At 43.5% G+C, this 20,803-nt stretch overlaps 1 protein-coding gene across 8 annotated transcripts in view; it reads right to left on the bottom strand.

Annotated features, from left to right (window-relative positions):
• The window catches only part of DLG2 (discs large MAGUK scaffold protein 2), a 5,493,568-nt gene that overhangs the window by 100,364 nt on the left and 5,372,401 nt on the right, over window positions 1–20,803 (bottom strand). For all 8 annotated transcript variants that reach the window (XM_069639853.1, XM_069639851.1, XM_069639850.1 and 5 more), the window contains one exon: window positions 17,907–18,079. In XM_069639853.1, coding sequence (XP_069495954.1) covers window positions 17,907–18,079 — 173 coding nt within the window. The remainder of the gene's footprint in view (window positions 1–17,906; window positions 18,080–20,803) is intronic.

The raw sequence follows: 20,803 nt of genomic DNA, 5'->3' as shown, positions 1-20,803 counted from the left end.
GAGGAACGATGCCTCAGAGGAATATTATTAAACTCACTAGGTCTGGTAGTGAGAGACATTGTATATGAAATGCCGTAAAACATGACCAACACATTTCAAGGCATAATTGGCCAGCTGAATAATATTTTGCGTCACTGAAGAACGTGGATTATGAGTGCCACATTTTCCACACATCCACGCAGGATAAAGGGGAAAACCTGGACAATATTTTCATGAGACCTATGAAAAGGGCAACATTTTAAGGCCACAGAGGAGGCCTTAAAATTACAGGTCATTGCAGGCTGTGAATCATCCGAATTCAGGAAAAAATTACTACAGAAAAGCAGAACCCTTGAAGAAATGCCCCATAACATTAAAACAAATGCGGAGAATGAGATACAGTCAATATTAGATCAAGAAATCATTGAGCCAGCACCAGGGCCCACCCCCAACTGTCCCCCATCGTGCCCGTACCAAACAAGGAAAACAACACAAGCATTCACATTCGTGTGGACATGAGAGCCCCCAGCATGGCAACAGAAAGAGAGCGACACTTGGTTCCCCGGATGACTGACATAATGCACTTGTTGCATGGGGCACAAGTCTTTTCCAAACTCGACTTAAAGGCTACCATCGGCTCAAACTACATCCGGACTCCAGATATATAACTCCATTCTCCACACACCTGGAGCTCTTCAGGTATAAACAACTTCATTTCGGGGTATCCTCAGTTGCAGAGATCTTTCAAAATGAGATACACCAACTCATCAAGCACATCCCCCAATGCTTAAACTGCAGCGACGATATTTTAATCTTTGGAGCCACACAAGAAGCACACAATGACACGCTCAGGAGGGTGTGCATGGCACTGGAGGAGGCAAATCTGACATTAAATGCTGACAAGTGTGAGGTCAGCAAATCAACGCTCAAATTCTTTGGGCACATTTTCTCCCACAACGGTCTACAACCGGACCCGGACAAAGTGCAAGCACTGGTGGAAGCTCCCACGCCAACCACACTATCTGCAGTTAGATTGTTTCTCAGAATGGCAAGTTATTGCACCCGATACATTCAGGACTTTGCTTCGGTCAGCATGCCCCTCCGACTACTCACCAGAAAAGGACAAGAATTTTCCTGGTTGACAGATTGCGAAGATGCTTTTCAAGAGATCAAAAAACGCATTGCCTCTGCACCATGCATGGCATACTACGACCCCCGAACTTGAAATGGAAGTCACTGTAGATACCAGCCCTGTTGGTTTGGGGGCAATTCTAGCACAAACCAAACCAGGTGCTTCACAAATTTCGGCAAGAGGCATGGTGGCGTACGTAAGTCGCAGCCTATCCACCACCGAATGTGCATACTCGCAACCCGAGAAGGAGAGTCTGCTGTCATATGGGCATGTGAAAACTACCATCTGTTCTTATATGGGCATCCATTCACCATCATTACGGACCATCAAGCCCTCACAACCATGTATGGTAAACCAACAGCCAAGATGCCACCACGCATCCCAAGGTGGAGACTTCGGTTACAGGAGTACTCTTTAAACATCATACACCACCCGGGAAAGGACAGAAAGTCTGCAGACTCCCTATCCCGATATCTGTTACCAGTCATAGATGAGAGACAGTCCATCAAGGCCAATCAATACCTAAACTATCTTGTGATCAATGCACTACCCAAATCTGTCACAATAGTGCAATTACTAGAAGGTCTGAGGAGTGACAGGCTGCTCATGAAAATTCAGAAGTGTGTAGAATCGGGCCAGTGGCACCTCAAAAGCAAGCAACCCGTATCAGTTGCCGAAGAGAAACACTTCCAGACATTCTGACTCATAAGGCATACGCTGTCGATTTCCCCGGAAGGTCTACGGCTAAAAGAAAACAGGATTGTCATCCCTGCAAGTCTACAAGATCAATACTCGCTCTGGCTCACACAGGACAGCGGGCCATTGTGTCCATGAAGAGACAGCTTACGACCCAAAATGTGGTTCCCGAAGATGGATGACAAAGTAGAACAAGTACTAGGGAACTGCATAGCGTGTAAGGCAGTTGCCCCGTGCACATATCCTGAACTCCGCAAGATGACAAAAATGCCACTACAAGTGTGGGACGTGGTCGCCATTGACATGTTTGGTCTGCTAGCCAATGGCAAATATTTACTGGTAATCATTGATGAGATGTCCAGGTTCCCAAAGGTCCATTTGATCCACTCCACCATTGCACAGGCTGTGATTCCAGTGCTAGACAAGACATTTTCTGACAATGTAATCCCTTCCATTGTGAAGTCGGACAATGGATCCCCCCTTCAGTCGACATGACTTTGATATGTTCACAAAACACCTTGGTTTCCAGCACCGCAAAATTAACCCCCTCTGGCCACAAGCCAAAGGAACAGAGGAAAGATTCATGGGCAACTTCAAACGGACCCTGCAAATTTGCTCAATCACCAAGGATCCTTCATGCAGGCCATCTGCACACTACTCCAGGACTATAGGAATACGCCCCACAGCTCTACGGGAACTTGTCCCTCAGCACTCATGTTTGGACGCGTGGTAAGAACCACCCTTCCCCACGATCCCAACAGCACCCCATCCAGCAACTGTGCAAACAAAGCCAGGACAAGGGATTGTGAGAGCAAATGCAAAATGAAGGATTACGCAGACCACCGACGAAAAGCCAAACCCAGCCTTTTCCAGATAGGAGACCAAGTACGTGTACCTCAAGCACAAGACTCCAAGGAGGTCCCAACATTCAAGTCTGAACCAATAACAGTGACCCACATCTAAGGGACCATGGTAACAGCTACCAGTCCCACTGGCACTGTCACCCGAAACTCCTCTTTCTTTCGGTCCTTTGAAGGTGAAATAAATCATGAAAAAAATGATTCAAAAGGCTGTGATGACTCGTCTGATGTAGTTCATGGAAGGTGATGTGGACACTGATGATAGTGACAGTGATCGCAACGTGGGAAACACTCCCCTCATGCGAAGCCCCTCTAGAAGGATAGTTTGCAAGCCGTCTAGATGGATGGATGGATTGAAGAAATGGGCCCCATGTTCTTTACTGAACGAAAGGGGGATGTAATGTCCCCTCTCTATGTTTGTTATGTTTGTGAAGGACAGGCACCCTGTCCCCTTTCCATTGTTTGTGTTTTGTCGTGGGTTGCAACCCATGTAATGTTGAGGGCGGGGCTGCCGCCTTCGCACCAGTTTTAGAATTGAGATTTAAGAAGACACATCTGCCATTTGATTGTCTCATGCTTTATTTGATTGCGCCATCATTGCAGCTATATTTATGGTCAATCCGAAAGAGCGGATTCAACAGATGGTTGAGTCTGTTTTTCTGTACGGCTTTTGGTTATATTGTTTCTGACTCCTGTGTGCACTTGAAACAGTGTTTATGATTGGCTGTGAGGAAATCAAGCATGTGGCAGGATTTGCAGAGGCCCAGAAACTTGGCATACTTGTTGGAATTGGCTGGTGGCGAGGATGTTGATTGCAAAAAGATATCAACAGGCTCTTTGGCTCAGATGCAACTTGCAATGAGAGAACTGAACGCCTTTTAAAGTACAGTATATTATTTTCATATTTCATATTTAATGTTTCTGAACATGGTTGCACATTAAGTAGTACTTGTTTGAAAGAGAGTGAACATCAAATAGCACATTCGTTTGGACGGCATTACATGTTTTGTCTTTGTGAATTGAAACGTAGCCACTATCCCTGCCTCACATTCCAATTACAGAGTAATGGGTCACTTTATATGCCACTTCCTCTTTCCATACCTCTATGCGCCACTACCTGCCTCTTTTCACAGTAGACAGGCTGCAGGTTTGATGCCCTTCTTAGTTCTCATGTAAGCACCTCTCTCAGTCTGCCCCTCCCCTCCCTCCAGTATGAAACTCCTGGGTATTAATGGTGCAATAAGTTCAGCTCTATTACTATACTGCCTCCACCTGTCCCTATAGGATGCACAGGAACATAATAATGAACAATAGGGGACTCATTTTGACCAAATGAGCAATTTGGCGATGAGAGCTGTTATGTTTACACTGAAACGGCTCCCCACTGCCACATTTTCCTCATTTGGGGTGCAAATGTAAAGGGCAAATCGCAGCACACAAGTATGTATGCCGCCTTTTGCCTTTCACACTTGCCCTCCACAGTGCAAAATGTGTAAAAGCTGCCTGGCATGCTAGCATTCCAGCTAGCGTTTACCTTTGTTTGTGAGCGCTGCTTGCCATGCTTGCATGACAAGCAGCACTCACAATTGAAATGAAACCCTCCCTGAGATGCGAGCATGTCAGGAAGGGTTTCATTTCAATTGGGAACACTGCTTACCATGCACGCATCCTTGCATAAGGTGTTTATAACATTCAAACATTTGTATGGCAGAGGGGACCAGCGGCCACTTCCTTCCACTCCGCCATGAAATGCTCCAGCCATAAAAATGCTCTAGCATCTGCACCGCCATGGATTTTTATGCCGATACAGATGCTAGCTGTGAGGAATTCAACCATCTGCACGGAGGGCGTGCGCTCACCTGGGCTTTTTTTAAATGTTTAATTAAATGGAATGCTGGGACTGATTTCAGGAAAATGTGGGGGCTAATCCACGCAAATGTTCCTATGCACACAGCATGACAAAAGAATAGACGTGCACAATCTGGGCTGGACACCACCTACAGGCATCGTCCACCCATGTCATATTTAATTGGAATGTGACAGCTGAGGAGGGCATAATGTCATCTGAGAAAGGGGAGACCAGACCTTCCCCCTGCCATGGTCAGCCTGATTAACTGACAAAGGCTCTGTGGATCTGTCCTGCTCTTTTGTTAGGCCGTGCAGCTGTTGGCAGTGATTATCATACCAACAAGGGTACTGCAAACAGTCCCACACAGGCCCTGGCTGCAGTGCATAAAAAAGGAGACAAGAAACCGAACAACTGTGTTAATTTTAAGCCAGCTCCCGCCTCTCAGCATTGAAGACAGTGAAACTGGCAGTGAACTGTCATGTCCCGGTATTTTATTTATAGTAGGCCCCCCCCAGTAGGGTGAACCCATTCAGAAGGCACAAGAATGTGGTTTGCAGGAGTCAGAGAGTCTGGTCTCACTGCATCTTCAAGGGAGACCTGCCGCTTTAACAGTAGGCAAGGACGAAGACAGCAGCGTTGTCCAGATGCATGGAGTGGAGGTAGGAGCAGACGAGAAAAAAGATAACCTGTGGACAGATGATCATATATTTATTGTGCGCTGTGCATGTGTTTTTGCACCACTGTGAAACCAGCAGTGTGAATGTTGACCACAGTCTGGGATGACAGAGTCATCTGTGCATTTTATGCCTTTGCATTTGCACAACAAAATGCTATTATGTGTCTGGCACTAATGAAAGTAGGGAGTGGTGATTAGATTGTGCATGGTGCTGGTGGCCCTGGTGATGTTTGCATCAGGAATGCATCCATGAATACTCGCTGCCAACAGCTCAAGAAATTACACTATATCTGTGAAAGTGTTCCGCCCTCCTCTGACTTTCCGTAACTAGTTATACATCATGTGTGCAGCTTAATACCTGTGTAAAGAAATATAGTCTCGGGAGGACAGCTCAGTGGCAATGTGCTCGCCTTGGAATCAAGACGACATGGAGCTACACAGGTTTGATCCCCGGGTCCATGCTTAGAAACCTCTGGGTATTAAGCGCGTTATATCATATCATCATTTTAGAAAGCGACAAAGCTGTAAGAGATTAACACGTGTTAGATTGTTTTGGAGGGGACTATCTTAGCTGTTGTGTTATCTGAAACATGAAAAAAGAGTGGTTCACCACACATTGACTGCGCCACCTCTGGGTATTAAGCGCATTATAAATAACCAATCATATCATCATTTTAGAAAGCGACAAAGCTGTAATAGATTAACATGTGTTACATTGTTTTGGAGGGGACTATTTTAGCTGTTGTGTTATCTGAAACATGAAAAAAGAGAGGTTCACCACACATTGACTGCGCCAAACATAAGTTCAAAAAAAGGAATTTTTTATATTTTTGGTTTGATCAAAAGAAGATAAATGAAAAAAAACGTGCAGCCTTCCATTTGTAATCACAATGCCCTCTGGTTTACATGTGTTTCGGCTGCTCAAGAGCCTTTTTCAAAGTTGAGCAATTCAACAGATCATTCATATTAATGTTCATGTTCAGGTTCTGCATAAACAAAGAGGTGATGGCTGGAAGGTTTAGAATGAATCTTAACCACTGGAATTGCTCTGGGCAACCCTGCAGACCATCGTTCTTCGCCTGCCAAGCCATTATAGAAGGGGAAAGACCATATGCAAATCAGGCTTGGTCCCACACCAAAAGGGGTAGTCCGGCCCGAACTGCTAGGTCACATCCCTTCTGCACGAGACCACAAGCATCCCCAAACATGTTTCGGCCTTGTTGGGCCTCATCATGTTCTGATCACATGTTTGTACAGATTTTTGTTAGTCAAATTAATTTTGAAAAAGGGGGGACAGTGGTGACCAGGGGTTGAGTACATATTTAAACATGACAGTAAAAAAAAAAACAATCAGATAAATCAATCAAAGTAGTCCCAAAATAGGTAGCAACAATAAGGAATGAACAGAAAGAAAAAAAGACCAAAAGAAAGAAAAATAAATGCACACAAAAGAAAAAGAAGAAAAAATGAAAAATATTTTTAGAATATGTTCACATGTAAATGGTACATTTAAAGATTTAATTCTTCACTATAAGACCATTAATCCAAAATTCACTCCATTAAATTTGATACTACAAAAAGAGAGATACAGTAATAATTTCGAAAGAAAGTAGAACACTTTTGTTTAGAGTATGAGCCTCTCACATCTGACACTGTCTAAGCATTGTCTCTTCAATGTTACACAGTCAAGAATTCTTACTGAATTAAAGATTTGTCCCCTATAATGAGAAAAAGATTTTGGACTTAACAATCTTTGTACAGGATACTAAACTGTCCACACGAACATTTCGTAAGGAAACTGAGGTAAACTCAACCCTACATGCACAGAGTTGTCACCATAGACCTGTCAAATGGAATGTCCCTAAGGGTGAGTTTATCAGAGCAAGTAGAAATTGCAAAAACAAAAATGACTTTGTGGCAGAATGTGACTAACTCCAGGATCGTTTTAAACAAAGGGGGTACTCAAGGGATTGCATCAAAGCAGCTAAACAGAAGGTTACAAGTATAACATGGGAGCAAACCTTGTTGCCCAAAGCTAAGAAAGACAAGAATGAATCTAACCAAATCAACTTCATCACTACATACAGTAAGAATAGCTCAGACTTGAGGAAAACTTTGAACAAAAATTCACACTTATTGCAGTTGCATCCTCACCTTACAGGATATATTAGTGACAAACCCAAAATGACATATGGAAAAGCAAAAACGCTGAAAATGGCTCTAAGTCCTTCACTGCTCCCAGATTTGAATCCTGAACCGACCAGAACTTGGCTTGACACAAGGGTGTTAGGTTTTCACAAATGTGGACTTTGCACATGAGGAAACCAAGGATTGTGTGGACTCAAGAGGAGCAAGCATGAAAATAAATGAGAACATTAATTGTCGGTCTAAATATATTGTATATGCAAAAATGTGTTCATCCAAAATGATATATATTTTGGAAGCCCGATCAGAGAAGTTAGAATACGCATACGTGAACATTTTTCAACAAGTGGAAGTCAGGATGCCTCGCTGCTACTGGCACATCACTGGCAGCTACAACATCAGATGGACGATAAAAAAGAGTTGAACTTTATTGGATTACAGAAAGTAAAACTAGGAAGAAGAGGAGGAAATCTTGAAGAAAAACTCAGGCAGGCGGAAGCAAGACTTATTTGTAAATTCAGATCAATAGAATTCAGTCTGAATCAGGAAAATTAGATGGGGTATATTTTATGATTACACTCCTGAATGGGAATTGTTTCTTGAATAAGCTGGATTGTGTACTCCATATAGGGTTGAAACTGAAATTATTGACCTTTGTGCAATGTACTGTGGTATTCTGGGAAGGAGTGAAGGAAGATCAACTCCACTTATAGAATACAGGAATGTAAATTAATTACATTTACACTTGAGAAGGACTAATGTTTCACAAATCACAAATGCTGTATGAATAATGAAGGGAATAAGTTTTTGGTAGTTGGAGAGCTTAATCTTCGAATGTTACCAAGGATAGATATTGGGGTCTTTCGCCCGTTGTATTCAATCCTTAAATACTGATGTTTGGGCTTGAGCACTTTACATCTGGCAATAGCATACACTAAAACTCTAAACTCGAGTGGGGATAATGAAACAAACATTCAAAAATAATTATCAGGTAAGGTAATTCGCTCTTAGCATGGAGTCAAATGGTTCTGATAGGTGAATAACATCAATGCGTTAATACACTATAATAATGATCACTGTAGCCATCGGTATGAATCACGGAGGAATCTTCGGTACATTGAATATTTTTAACGTGTTATTTTTGAGAAAGGATCTATATTGTATCTGATTAATGTAAATCTATATTTGAAAATATAACCATATATAGGGGCTAATAATATGTATATATTTAAGTGTCGGGTGGATTGAGTGGGATTACATTGTATGTATACCATTATTCACCATTTCAATATGGCGGCCACCAAACGAGAGCAGAAAGAGAAAAGGGACACCATTGCTACCATGGCAACGCTATAGAAACACTGGTGAACAACGTGGTGGCTCATTACAGTGCAGAGCCGATGCGAGTAATGTCTATGTGAGGAGATGCAAGGTAAGCGGTTTCTGAATGCGCGGGGACTGGGAGAAAGAGGAGACAGTTTTTTATGTCCGCATTGTTATGGCCATATGCGTGAGAAGATACGGACCACAGATACCTATTTGGCTGATGTTATTAAGGCGTGCACCTTACCGACAGACTGAGATGCCGTGTCATAATTGTAAATGACGCTTAATATGGGAATATATACATAGTACCCCGAACAATAAATAATATGCATGTTTAAGTACCCAATACATATAGGAATTTGCAATATATACATATAGTAATTTGGCAGCTTCTGAATATGTCATGGTTTTCAAACGGGATGTATTTTGCCCATACTCATTGAACTACCTAACATAATCAGGAGGGAAATATTTGATTTGATAAGGCAAGAATAGTGTTTTCGTAGTACATGTTTAAGCATTATTGTGGATCGATTGGATAATATGAAAACCACCCCATTCTTTGACTCTAGGGATTTACCCGGGACTTCAATCTGATAAAAATATTGGGTAAGACAAAATCTTTTTCTCATTATAGGGGACAAATCTTTAATTCAGTAAGAATTCTTGACTGTGCAAAGTTGAAGAGACAATGCTTAGACAGTGTCAGATGTGAGAGGCTCATACTCTAAACAAAAGTGTTCTACTTTCTTTGGAAATTATTACTGTATCTCTCTTTTTGTAGTATCAAATCAAAATGGAGTGAATTTTGGATTAATGGTTTTATAGTGAAGAATTAAATCTTTAAATGTACCATTTACATGTAAACATATTCTAAAACATTTTTTCATTTTTTCTTTTTTTTCTTTTGTCTTTTACTTTTGTGTGCATTTAATTTTCTTTCTTTTGGTCTTTTTTTCTTTCTGTTCATTCCTTATTGTTGCTACCTATTTTGGGACTACGTTGATTAATTTATCTGATTGTGTTTTTATACTGTTATGTTCAAATATGTACTCAACCCCTCATCACCACTGTCTCCCCTTTTTTCAAAATGAATTTGACTAACAAAAATCTGTACAAACATGTGATCAGAACATGAACATGAACTTGAATATGAATGATCTGTTGAATTGCCCAACTTGTTTGCTTTGAAAAACGCTCTTGAGCAGCCAAAACACATGTAAACCAGAGGGCATTGTGACTTCAAATGGAAAACTGAACGTTTTTTTCATTTATCTTCTTTTGATCAAACCATAAATATAAAAAATTCCTTTTTTTGAACTTGTGTGTGGTGCAGTCAATGTGTGGTGAACCATACTTTTTTTTTTTCTTTACTAACCAAGGAGGTAGGGTACTGGTTCCTGCAAAAATCGCCACACGGACGCGACACGGCCGAAAGGCAGAAATGAATAAGGTCGCTGACCGAAGAAGTTGCACCCAAAACCCACCCCCCAAAAAATTCTACTATTATCTGAAACATGTACACAAATTAGAGAACATTTTTTAATTAACCTTTTAGAGGCAGTCTTTTCTATTATTCAAAGAAGCGAATGGTAAAGCCATTTCATTAACACATAAAGCAACTATTCAATTGCCTATAGTGATTATCGCAGGCTAGTGTTTATATGTTGCGTTCATTTTAGGGTGACTAGATGTTCAAAATAAAAAACTGGAATCGGCTACAAAAATAAACGGAGGACTGTGCCACCTCGAAACTGATAACCCTCTTCCTACACCACCCACCCAGCAGTAAATCGTTTTTATAACCAGTACTACACTTGGGTGTAAACTGTGCAGAATTGTCTGTGACCGTAAGCGTGCACAACTGAAATATTGCTCGGACTGCTATTACAGACCCTGCAATGTATGTGTGCTGAAATGACTATTGCTCTGTAGGAGTACAGGGATGAATAGTGGCTAAACTTCCAATTCAGCCTTAACCTACTACACACAAAACAGTCACAGTCACAGTCAAGTCTTTTTCATCTGTTATGGGCAGAGGGCAGGCTATACACATAAGCAGAGTATGAATGTGATGGTAGTAGCAACCCAAACATCAATAGTACAAAGACTCCACAATAAAAGAATGACCAATCAAGGTTCTATGCAAACATGCATACTTTAAAAAAAGTGCTAGTATGCAATTAACTATCTAGAAACACATCAACAAAAACCCATCACTGTGCAGAAAACATAGAAAATGCACAGAACATGTGTAAAAGCAATCTGTGTACTGGAGCAGGGGTGAATATGCATGCAATTGAAGTAATGTTACTCAAAAAGATATGTCATGGTAGAATCAAAAGTGGGCCTGGGGTATGGGCCTCTCAACAGTTCCTTATTCTGTTATTGGGGGGTTCAACAGCATTGAACCAGGCTTCTAGGTACTGTCCTTGAAGATACAATTGGGTTTGAATGCATTGAGATGCATTTCCCCAGGCATCGTGTCAGGGTCAAGGCATAGCTATGTGCAGTTCAATGCAGTGATTGAGTGGCGTAGTTCGATGAATGAATGAGGGATACCACTGGGTCTAGACGATGAGTGACACAATGCTTCCAGCAGTTCAAGTTGAAGTTTGGGTTGGTTTGATGGGGTGCTTGAAGATAAGAGCCAAAGCGGTGATGAGCGCTGCTTGTGTGATGAGGCGCCAAACTGGTCCATTGGATGCAGGCAGCAGTTACAAGAGTTCAAAAGGTAGAATCACAAGTCCGTCTCGATGGTGTTACAAAGCATTGAAAGAGGAGTCTAGGCTTCTCAAGCCCTGTGGTCTACCTCCAGGGGCTCTAGGACAAGGTGAGTTAATCATACTCTTCACTGCCTCTCCAGGGAGCTTTGCTAGCATCTATAGGGGTCTTCTGCCTCCAGTGAGGACCCTGCTTCCAGTGGAGCGAGCGGAGTGCAGGCCTTGGTTCCCAGCAGTTCCCCCCCAATGTTCCCTGGGGATGGTTAGGGGATGGGGGTCACTGCCTTGGAACACTATGATCCCCTCAACGGCATAGGACTTTGGATGAACTGCACTCCCGACAGAGGTCCAAAAATCTCTTCTTGTCTTGTAGAAAGTCCACAATGAATCAAGGAAGGAGGGGGGGTCACTTCCTCATACAAGTACACGGATTGGACAAAAGAAATTCTGATGTAAGAGGTCCAATCTGTGCCACTAAAAGTGGCCTTTGCGTTCTTGCATCATACCCAGAGTGCTTTGTTCCATAGGAAACTGAGGAAACAGGAAGAAAAGAGAGACACACATAAAAGCAAAATTCCCAAACTCTTTTCAGTTCCCCTCTTTCCTCCCTCACTGTTTAAATCCCACCCACTTCCTAAGATTGCGATGTCAACGGCCCTTTGATATGTGACAACCTGGTGTGAGGCTGGCCTTTGTTATGTGCTTGCCTCTGTGAAGTATTGTCAGTCTAGAAAAATGGATACCTCTCATGATTGATGGCAAACGTATTTTGGTGGCCGTGGGCCAACCGTCTCATGCACGATATGACAGACATATAGGTTTCTGAGTTTGCCAATGAACGACCATTTTGATGTAACAAGGATCGCCATTTTGTTTTTCAACAATTGCTCATTGCTTTCTGTTCTTATTGCTTCGCAGCACATTTTCTGCTTACACTGCTCGACTGTTAAACATTGTTGTCTGAACGTGAAAGGACAAGGCCGCAGGGCCGCGAGGCTAACAAGAGTTTGTTGAAACACAACGTAGGCAGTGCCAGGAAGGAATGCCCGGCTCCCTCCCGAATGTAGCCTTGAAGCAGAGCTGCAGGGCATTTAATCATTTCACAGCTGCCAGCCAGTCTCGTTATATGGTAGAATATGTTAGAATAAAGCAGCTAAAAGCCTGAATTATGCTCTTCTTACGGCCCCCCTTTACTGAGCCCTGTAGAAAGTGTCGGCTCCCAGGACAGGAATAGCACCTCATAGATAGCAAGGTCTGGAATGTGACTCTTCCCCCGTATGTAGCTCACTTCCAAGAACAGAAGCACTGTGTTCTGTTCAACAACTAAAAGATGCCTCCGCACTTGCAAATGGCATATTGTTACTAGAATAGATATTTGAAGGTGTCATAATTGTCAAAACTGTCCATCATCACACCGAGTTCAAAGAAACCCAATAAAGGGGGGTGTTAAACATGTCATAGCTGATTGTATGATGTGCATTTTGTATATATGTAACTGATGTACGTAATTCACTCTCTTGCGTCCCTCGAGGTCTAGAGATACACGTTGTGGGGCGTGAGGCCGAGTTGGACAACTGAGACTATTTGCTTTGCAATAAACCATAGCTTTGGGAATACAACCTAGTGTCTGGCGTATCTATTGTGTGTGGTGACTTGCCTTGTTTCCATAGACGTAAGGGACCCCTAGTGGCCCCTTTCAGTATGGTTTCCAGAAGATCTCTTGGTGTGATCTCCTGGGCTGGCGTGGAGGTGTTACCCTAACTCCCAGAAATCAAAGGAGAATAGCATCCTGCCTTTTGTCTCACTTACTGAAGTGGAGACAGGCATGCTAGCCATGAATCCCCATAGCCTTTGCGTAGTTAATGTGCTCTAGCACCTTGCAGCGTCTTTTGTGCTAGATGGGATTACCAGTAAAGATCTCAGACCAAATAACCAGACAGACTCAAAGAATATTGCAAAATACTACTTTATTCTCAATTTTATAAAGCAGGGTTAACTGACAGACATCGAACTGATGCATGCATACTCACACACAAACTTGATTACACAGAGGTTTTATAACCCCATAATGCATCATCTATGACATCATCCTATGTGACAAACTGTAAAACCTATCGACGGGAGGGATTATTTAGGGGAACATATCTAGTTATAGAATACATATGGGTTAATACTTCATTGGCTGTCTCTTATCTGTTAGGCATGCCTCAAACTACCTGTAAATATGCGTGATAGTGATTATAGCAGACAAAATGGCATCAGATTGGTCTATGCAACATTGTATAGCAAGTTGCCCCATAGACCCACTAATTGTTTGGCATTCTCACCCAACCTTGGACTTTCGGCTTGCCTAGCAGCACGTAAGCAAAACGAAACCCAGGTGCTTGAGTCACATCATATTACTCCCCACTTTCCCAATTAGTCCATCATCTCTTATCAGTCCGGCCATGAGCAAAGGTTTCCCATTTGTAGTTGATCTTGTAGTCTGCTCTCTCTTCTGGGATATTCAATGTAGCGTAAGCACATCACTATCTTCATCCACAGCTTAATGAATAGCCCTTGTTTTCAACTTCTGGATTACGTGTGAGGAGACTGCAAATTTGTCAGTTTCAACATCCTATTTACTGCTATTTGATTTAATTTTGCTGGGTGTCATTGCTCCTCTTGGCCTCTAGAGACTTTCTCACTCTATCTTGTTGGAGCCATATTAATTGTTAATTGTCCAATGCTTTGGCTCTTGCTAATGTTTTCTTCCTCTTTAATCTAAGAGACATATGACTCACGTCCATGGTTTATCTGTTTGCCTCCCTTTGTGCTTTGCAGCTTTTCCTTGAAATAGCATCCTTGATCCCAGGCCAACATAGGCACTTTATTGTTTTGCGCACAAAGCTAATTTCCAACATCTCGTGACTCTGCAGCCCTGGTCTGTTTTTGAGGTAGCTGAATTGAATCTTTGAACGAGCCCGCATCCATTTTCCTATCATGGCAGTCCTTGCCACGTTACATTTTCCTCTACAACAAGCTTCTATATGTCTCATCTGCCTTTGTGTTGCTGCTTATTTACACTTATTGGTCAACACGTTACTTCATTCTTGTTTGTATATATGATTACTTTATCGTTTCGTACATCGTTCTTTTATTGCTTCAGTTACATTGTCAGCTTCTTTATGAGTGCGAGGATACATTTGATACGGTATAGGCATACTCAGACATACACTATGCCTGAGTGCATATCATCTCTCATACCATCGATGCGATAGAGACATGACACATGTTGTTCCAGTATGATGGCGGTGAGAGGGCAGGAGTTAGGGATAAGGTGTCCACCTGCTCCTCTACATTACCCTGGCTGACAAGGCTTGTATGATACCAATTTGTTGTTGCTTTAATAATTGTGGCCACATATCAGTTCCCATACCAAATAAACAGTTATGGCCTATTCTTAGAGTTTACTTTGCCACCAGACTGATTAATGTCACAAGTATGATGTTTTGGATCAGAGGTGCAGAAGTTAAATGTAATTGAAGCCTCTGTTTGCAGGGATAGCATCTGTCAAGAAGGTGCATGTGACCTTTGGACCTGCCCTGTGCCACTGAAATGGAGCTGCTGCTCATGTCAGGAGACTACTGCAGCAGGGCACTATGTTTTTGGTATGGATCTTAATGAAAGGAGGTCTGATTAGCAGACCATCCTTTCTGAGACAGAATTACCTGTGTCATTTTGTTATTTAATACAAATCAAAAAAGCAAGGTATTTCACACGCAGCAGATGGTAATCCCTCACGGTATTCATTTCGAACAGTCTCTGTGGTACAATCAATTAATGCAGGCTGTTAGTTGAAAGGTTGTGGGTTCAAACCCACCCCTCGATGGCAGGGATTTGGTTTAAGTGAGAGTGCAAGATTACAAAGCTATTACAATATTTGTTTGGTTTATATATGTTCTGTTGAATTGTTGTGGATTGTGAAGCGTTAATCTGTCCTTTCAGTTGAGCTGAGATTATGCCAGCCATTACCCTCCCTTTCCCAATTTCGGGCCAGTCAGGGCAGAACCCTAGTTGTCTGCCAGCTGTTTCACAGTTCTAAAACATATCATAGAGCAGCTTTCTCGGTTGTCTCTAGCACATAGGGCAGTTTTCGTTTATTCTTTGTGCCATGTGGGTTAGCGGTGCACAAGTGATTACATTCTGTTAGATTATTGTTCCCTTATGCCCTGTTTTCCGGGTTGACTGGTTTGCGCACAATGCAATTATCAATCATCCTCCTTCATCTAATAAATGACGTCACTACTAGGGTGGCGTAATACCACATGGTAGGATTGTCGGGGGAGGAGGGATGATAATGACGGTTTTACTAGCATCAATTCATTGAAGGAGCGCTGGTCAGGAAAAGCTATCGCCCTCATTACGCATGCTGTTTTCAGCCCAAGCACGTTTCCTTCCTCATCAGAAGCAACTCGATCAGTTTCCCTGACAACGGGAGGAAACAAGCGCTTGAAAGTTCTGCACGTGTAACGGTCGGCCATATTAAAACCAATTCAGCGATAAGAAGCCACAGTTTAGTCGACAAAGGAATATCTTTGAAACGACCTGACCTTCACACCCTGCATGTCCATTGTTCAATTAGGTCACATGCCCTTCAGTATCAAAATCAAAGTGGTAATTCACTTCCGTGTATTTCTTTTACTTCTCACCATAATGTTTTGCTGGTTTGTTGTGCTATATCCCAGATACCTCAATACAATGAGGCTGGGGGATGCAGTTGGAAAGCGTCTGTAATTTAAAAGTATATTTCTGTATTAGTGGCAGGATCTCTAACTTGTACAGTGTTGCTGCTCCCTCCTTAGAAACAAACACTTAGGGCCTCATTATAACCTAGGCGCTCCCGTAATGAAGGGTGCCGGTACGGGACCGGCACCCTTCATTATGGGACGCCTGATTACGAGGTTCCCTTTGCAGGACCCGGTAAGGACGCCTGGCAAAACGTTATTGGCTCCTTCCCCATTCACTATGGGATTGAAATGGGAATGGGTTCCTTCACAGAGGAACTACCGGGTCCTCCAATGTCGGAATGACCCGGTTATTCCTCATTGAAGGAACCCGGTACTGGGACCCGATATGGAGGCAGCTATGATGGACCTGGGAGGTTAGAAGGGGCAGAGGGGCCGGAAAGATGGAGCGCCAAAGGGAGCATAGACAGGGAGAGGGTGGTGGAGGTGCTTTGTGGGGTGGGGTTGGAGGTGGGACTGGGGTCAGGGATGAAACCTCCCAATGAAAAGAAAAGATGTGTATTGGTGGCCTGTTTGAAGCCACTCCGGTGTAAAACAAAGCAGCCTTATTTTGTAGCTGCCGCAAATGGGCGAACTTCACGCATAGTACCATACCTTTGAACTTTTTTGGGATTAGAGAACCTGAGGGAGATCAATATCCCCATAAAAGGAAGATCCCTGAGACATTATAGCTTGACCAAACCTGAGACCATTTAACTTGGATCAATTCCGGAGGGAAACCCTTTGTTTATTTGGAGAGTGCGTACACCTAGGTCCCAGAGACATTTCCCCAGAACGATTTCTCTTTTTGTCAAGAGTCCTCAAAAAGCACTTTCGGAGAAGAGACACATCACTTCAATTTACCTAGCAAATGAAGACCCACCATTCTGGGGACTCTGACACTTTATCATTTGACCCATGCTGACACTGCTAGCTGAGACCTTTCTCAGAGAGGACAACCGTTTGAGTTTAAACCGTACTTCTTGGGTCGTGTGTTTTGACGGTCCACCAGATAACAAAGAAACACAAGAAGAGGACACACTCAGGTACAGCCTACTCAGGGATTCACAGAGAAGATGCAGGATATGAACTGAGGCTGAGAGCAAGGCCAGATAAGAAGGTCAAGGCTGGGTGTTGGGTGGCAGTGGGGAGATGACCACTCCTTATTTCTAGAAAGAGATTTGTAGATACCTCCAAAGTAAGGGGAAAGGGCGCAAGGGGGAAGATATGCAAGGTGGGACACTTTAAGAATGATCTTAGTCTTCATATAGCACACTCCACAAACTACATATTCTCGCACATCAGTTCAACAGCTTATTTATCAGCTATGGGGCAGCGAGCTTGCCTTGGGAACCCTGTGCAACATGGGTTCGATCCTTAGCTGAGCCCTTAGAAGGTGGAAGAGTCCTGCATGAAGCGCGGTACAAATCACAAAAAATAAGGACAATGTTAAGCGTTAACGTTTCTCAATTCAAAAGTGCTTGATTGATTGACATCAGAAGGAAGCATGTCTGAGCTGGAAGGAATTTCAACCAATGACTACAGGCTGCAAACACGTGTGAACAATGGCTTCTTAGCTTAATCAGCTCAGCTGCCGCAGAGGCAGGGAGCCTAATCAATGATTTAAGATGGGAGCTAGCATAGAAGACAACCATCTTGAAATGATGCATCGTGGTAGTCTTGACATTTACTACAACTCTACAACATCGTGATTGCAGTGAATCAGAAATGTGTGATGAAAAGAAGTTACTCACTCTTTCAGCTACAAATCTGACAGACTGGACGCTGGTGCCATAGAGGTTGTCGTTGTACTGTCCCGCCTCTATAAATTTGTGCTCCTGAATGTCTTTCTCCATTTGTTCTCGTGAGGCCACAAAATGATAATCTCTTCCATCCACTTCATATTCACGCTTTGGTCTTGTAGTATCTTTTTTCAGAGAAGAGAAGAAACCATGGTAAGCGGCCACTCCTTCTAAGAGATCCTGAGATTTGAGAACATGCAGACTGATATAGAACATGGGAATTCCATAAAACATCACGCAGTGCCTTTCATTCCTCCAGACGTGATGGTTTTATGTCTGTGCTGGCTGCATAAAGCACAAACCTAGTTGTAAAGCAACAGATCGCTGTACAAAAAGAGGATACAAGAAAAGAGTACAATAAAATGGCTACAATTACGTTCAACAAGCAGCCATTTTCAGTAGTTGGGTTCTATGAAGAGATACTGTAGTGCATGACCTAGGGCCCCGCCCCTCAGGCTGCCCCCTCCTCCGCACAGTCCCACCCTCCAAGGATGAGAGGGTTCCCCGAGTACAGTGTTTCTATTTCCAGCACTGCACACACACACACACACCTATCATTTGTCATTCAGCTGCAGTCCACTACGTCGTAGAGCTTACATATGTGAAGAATAATCTTTCACTGTTTGTGTCATTGCAATAAAAGGCGAGTTGCACATACTTTTTGCTTCAGACACATGGACCAGCAGCAATATGATAGTCATTGCATGTGCCCTCTCCCAACATGGCAGCCTCCACACTGGACAAGATGTCACCGACTGGGTTTCCTGCACTCACTACATAGAGTAGGGAATGCACAACATTTTGACTTTGACTTCCTTTTCTTTCTAAGGTGTTGCACTACAATATTGAGCTCTGCTGCGCTGGGGGAGTTGGGGTATTGTACAAAAAACATGTTTTGGTTCCTCTGATACAAAGAAAAAGTGTAATAATTCGAAATCCTCCATTTAGAAAGAAAGATTTGTGCCAAAAGTTGCCCTGGATTTACATTAACAGCAACGTATAAATGAATAGTCTTTGTGTGGAAAATAATTGCCACACTGCATGTGTTAATGTGATGCACAGCACTCTTTTAGAATAGAGGGTTTGAATGCGTGAACATGAAGATAGAAGTTACGTGAAGCTACAGCATGCACCAATTAATTCTGAATAAGAAGTTGGGGAGATAGTAACAGAGGCCACATTAGGACAAAAATGATATCACCATCTATCACCTTGTTTACACTGATGTAGTGTATCTGCTAATCTCTAGTTTGCCTACCCCGCTGAACAGTGTGATGATCTAATTTTTGTTAAAATAGTAACTGCTTGGAGTGTGTAGCTGAGTGTTACATTCCTGCTGCGGTCCTGCTACAAGTCTTTTTTCTGTATCCATCTCAGAACGAGGAGCGTTGGCTGCTTTGCTACATTTATCCCACCTGTAGTGTAGTGGTGGCAGAGTGTGTGGCTGAGTGTTACAGTCTGCTATGGTCCTGCTACAAGTCTTTTTTCCATGTCCATCTCAGAACAAGGAGCGTTGGCTGCTGTGCTACATTTACCGCTCTTGGAACGAAGCGGTGGCAGAGTGTGTGGCTGAGTGTTACAGTGTTTCGGTGGAGAGTGGAGAAAAACGGAGGCAGGGAAATAAACGTGGAGCTTCAAAATCAGCTGACCTTACCTGACATTGTTTCAGAACATTGGCAAGCGTGTGTCGATCCTACTCGCCTGCCACCCAGCACTGCTTCATGCGCATTTGCCTTTCTTTCCTTGTTTTGCCGCTGCAGTTTTGGACTAATCTAATTTCATTTTCCATTCTGGCTTTTGGGTTAAACCAGCAGATGCATTCTGGGAAATGTATGCTGTTTAAAAGGCAGAGGGCTGGAGGAGGCATATTAAATACATTTGTTTGCAGCAAGCTACTAAGAGCTGCAGAGGGCTTGATTGCATTCACCTGTTCCAAGCTACTGCAGGCTAGGCTGCAGAGAGCTGGAGAGCACTGGATTAGAAACCACTGCTGCTACTGCTGCAGGCTACTGGAGCCAGGGCTGGGCTTAATTGAACACAGCTACAGAGTCTGCAATCAGCTCCACCCTGCTTGCCTGCTGGCTGGGAGGGCCTTTATGAGCTCTCTTTGAACAGAAGCTGCAGGCTACTGAAGCCAGGGCTGGGCTTAATCGATCACAGCTGCCAGAGTCTGCAATCAGCTCCACCCTGCTGGCCTGCTGGCTGGGAGGGCCTTTATAAACTCACTTTGTACAGAAGCAGTTGTCAGTCAACTGCTTCCACTGGGAGCTCGTGCTTGTGCTCCTGTTACCAGTGTTCTTTGATCTTTCCTGGGAATCCTTTGTTGGCTTTTGCTTCCTGTTGCTGTTGTTGCTTGCAGCTCCCTCTTCAGTCTGCTGCAGCCTTCTGCCCTGCTCCTCTGGGCTTCCCTGCCAGACAGCCTTGCCAGACTCTGCTGTCTTCTGCTCTGCTCATATGGGCTCCCAACTGGCGGCTCTGCCGCACTCCACTGCCTTCTGCTCTTCCCCTCTGGGCTTCCCTGCCTGGCAGCCTTGCCACACTTCGCAGCCTTCTGACCTGATCATTTGGGTTCCCAACTGGTGGCTCTGCCACACTCCACTGCCTTCTGCTCTTCCCCTCTGGGCTTCCCTGCCTGGCAGCCTTGCCACACTTCGCTGCCTTCTGCCCTGCTTATCTGGGCTCCCAACTGGCGGCTCTGCCGCGCTCCGCTGCCTGCCACCCTGCTCCTCTGATCTCCCGCCTGGTGGATTTGCCATATTCTGCTGCCTTCCACCCTGCTCCTCTTGTGAAAACAAAATCAAAATATCGAGGCTGAGTACCCCAAAAGGAAATACATGCAACACGGGTTA

The sequence above is a fragment of the Ambystoma mexicanum genome, chromosome 7q (genome assembly GCF_040938575.1).
Source record: "Ambystoma mexicanum isolate Mex_15411 chromosome 7q, UKY_AmexF1_1, whole genome shotgun sequence".
Lineage (NCBI taxonomy): Eukaryota > Metazoa > Chordata > Amphibia > Caudata > Ambystomatidae > Ambystoma > Ambystoma mexicanum.
Note: the sequence above shows the minus strand (reverse complement) of the source record. Positions and strands in the feature narration are given on the sequence as shown.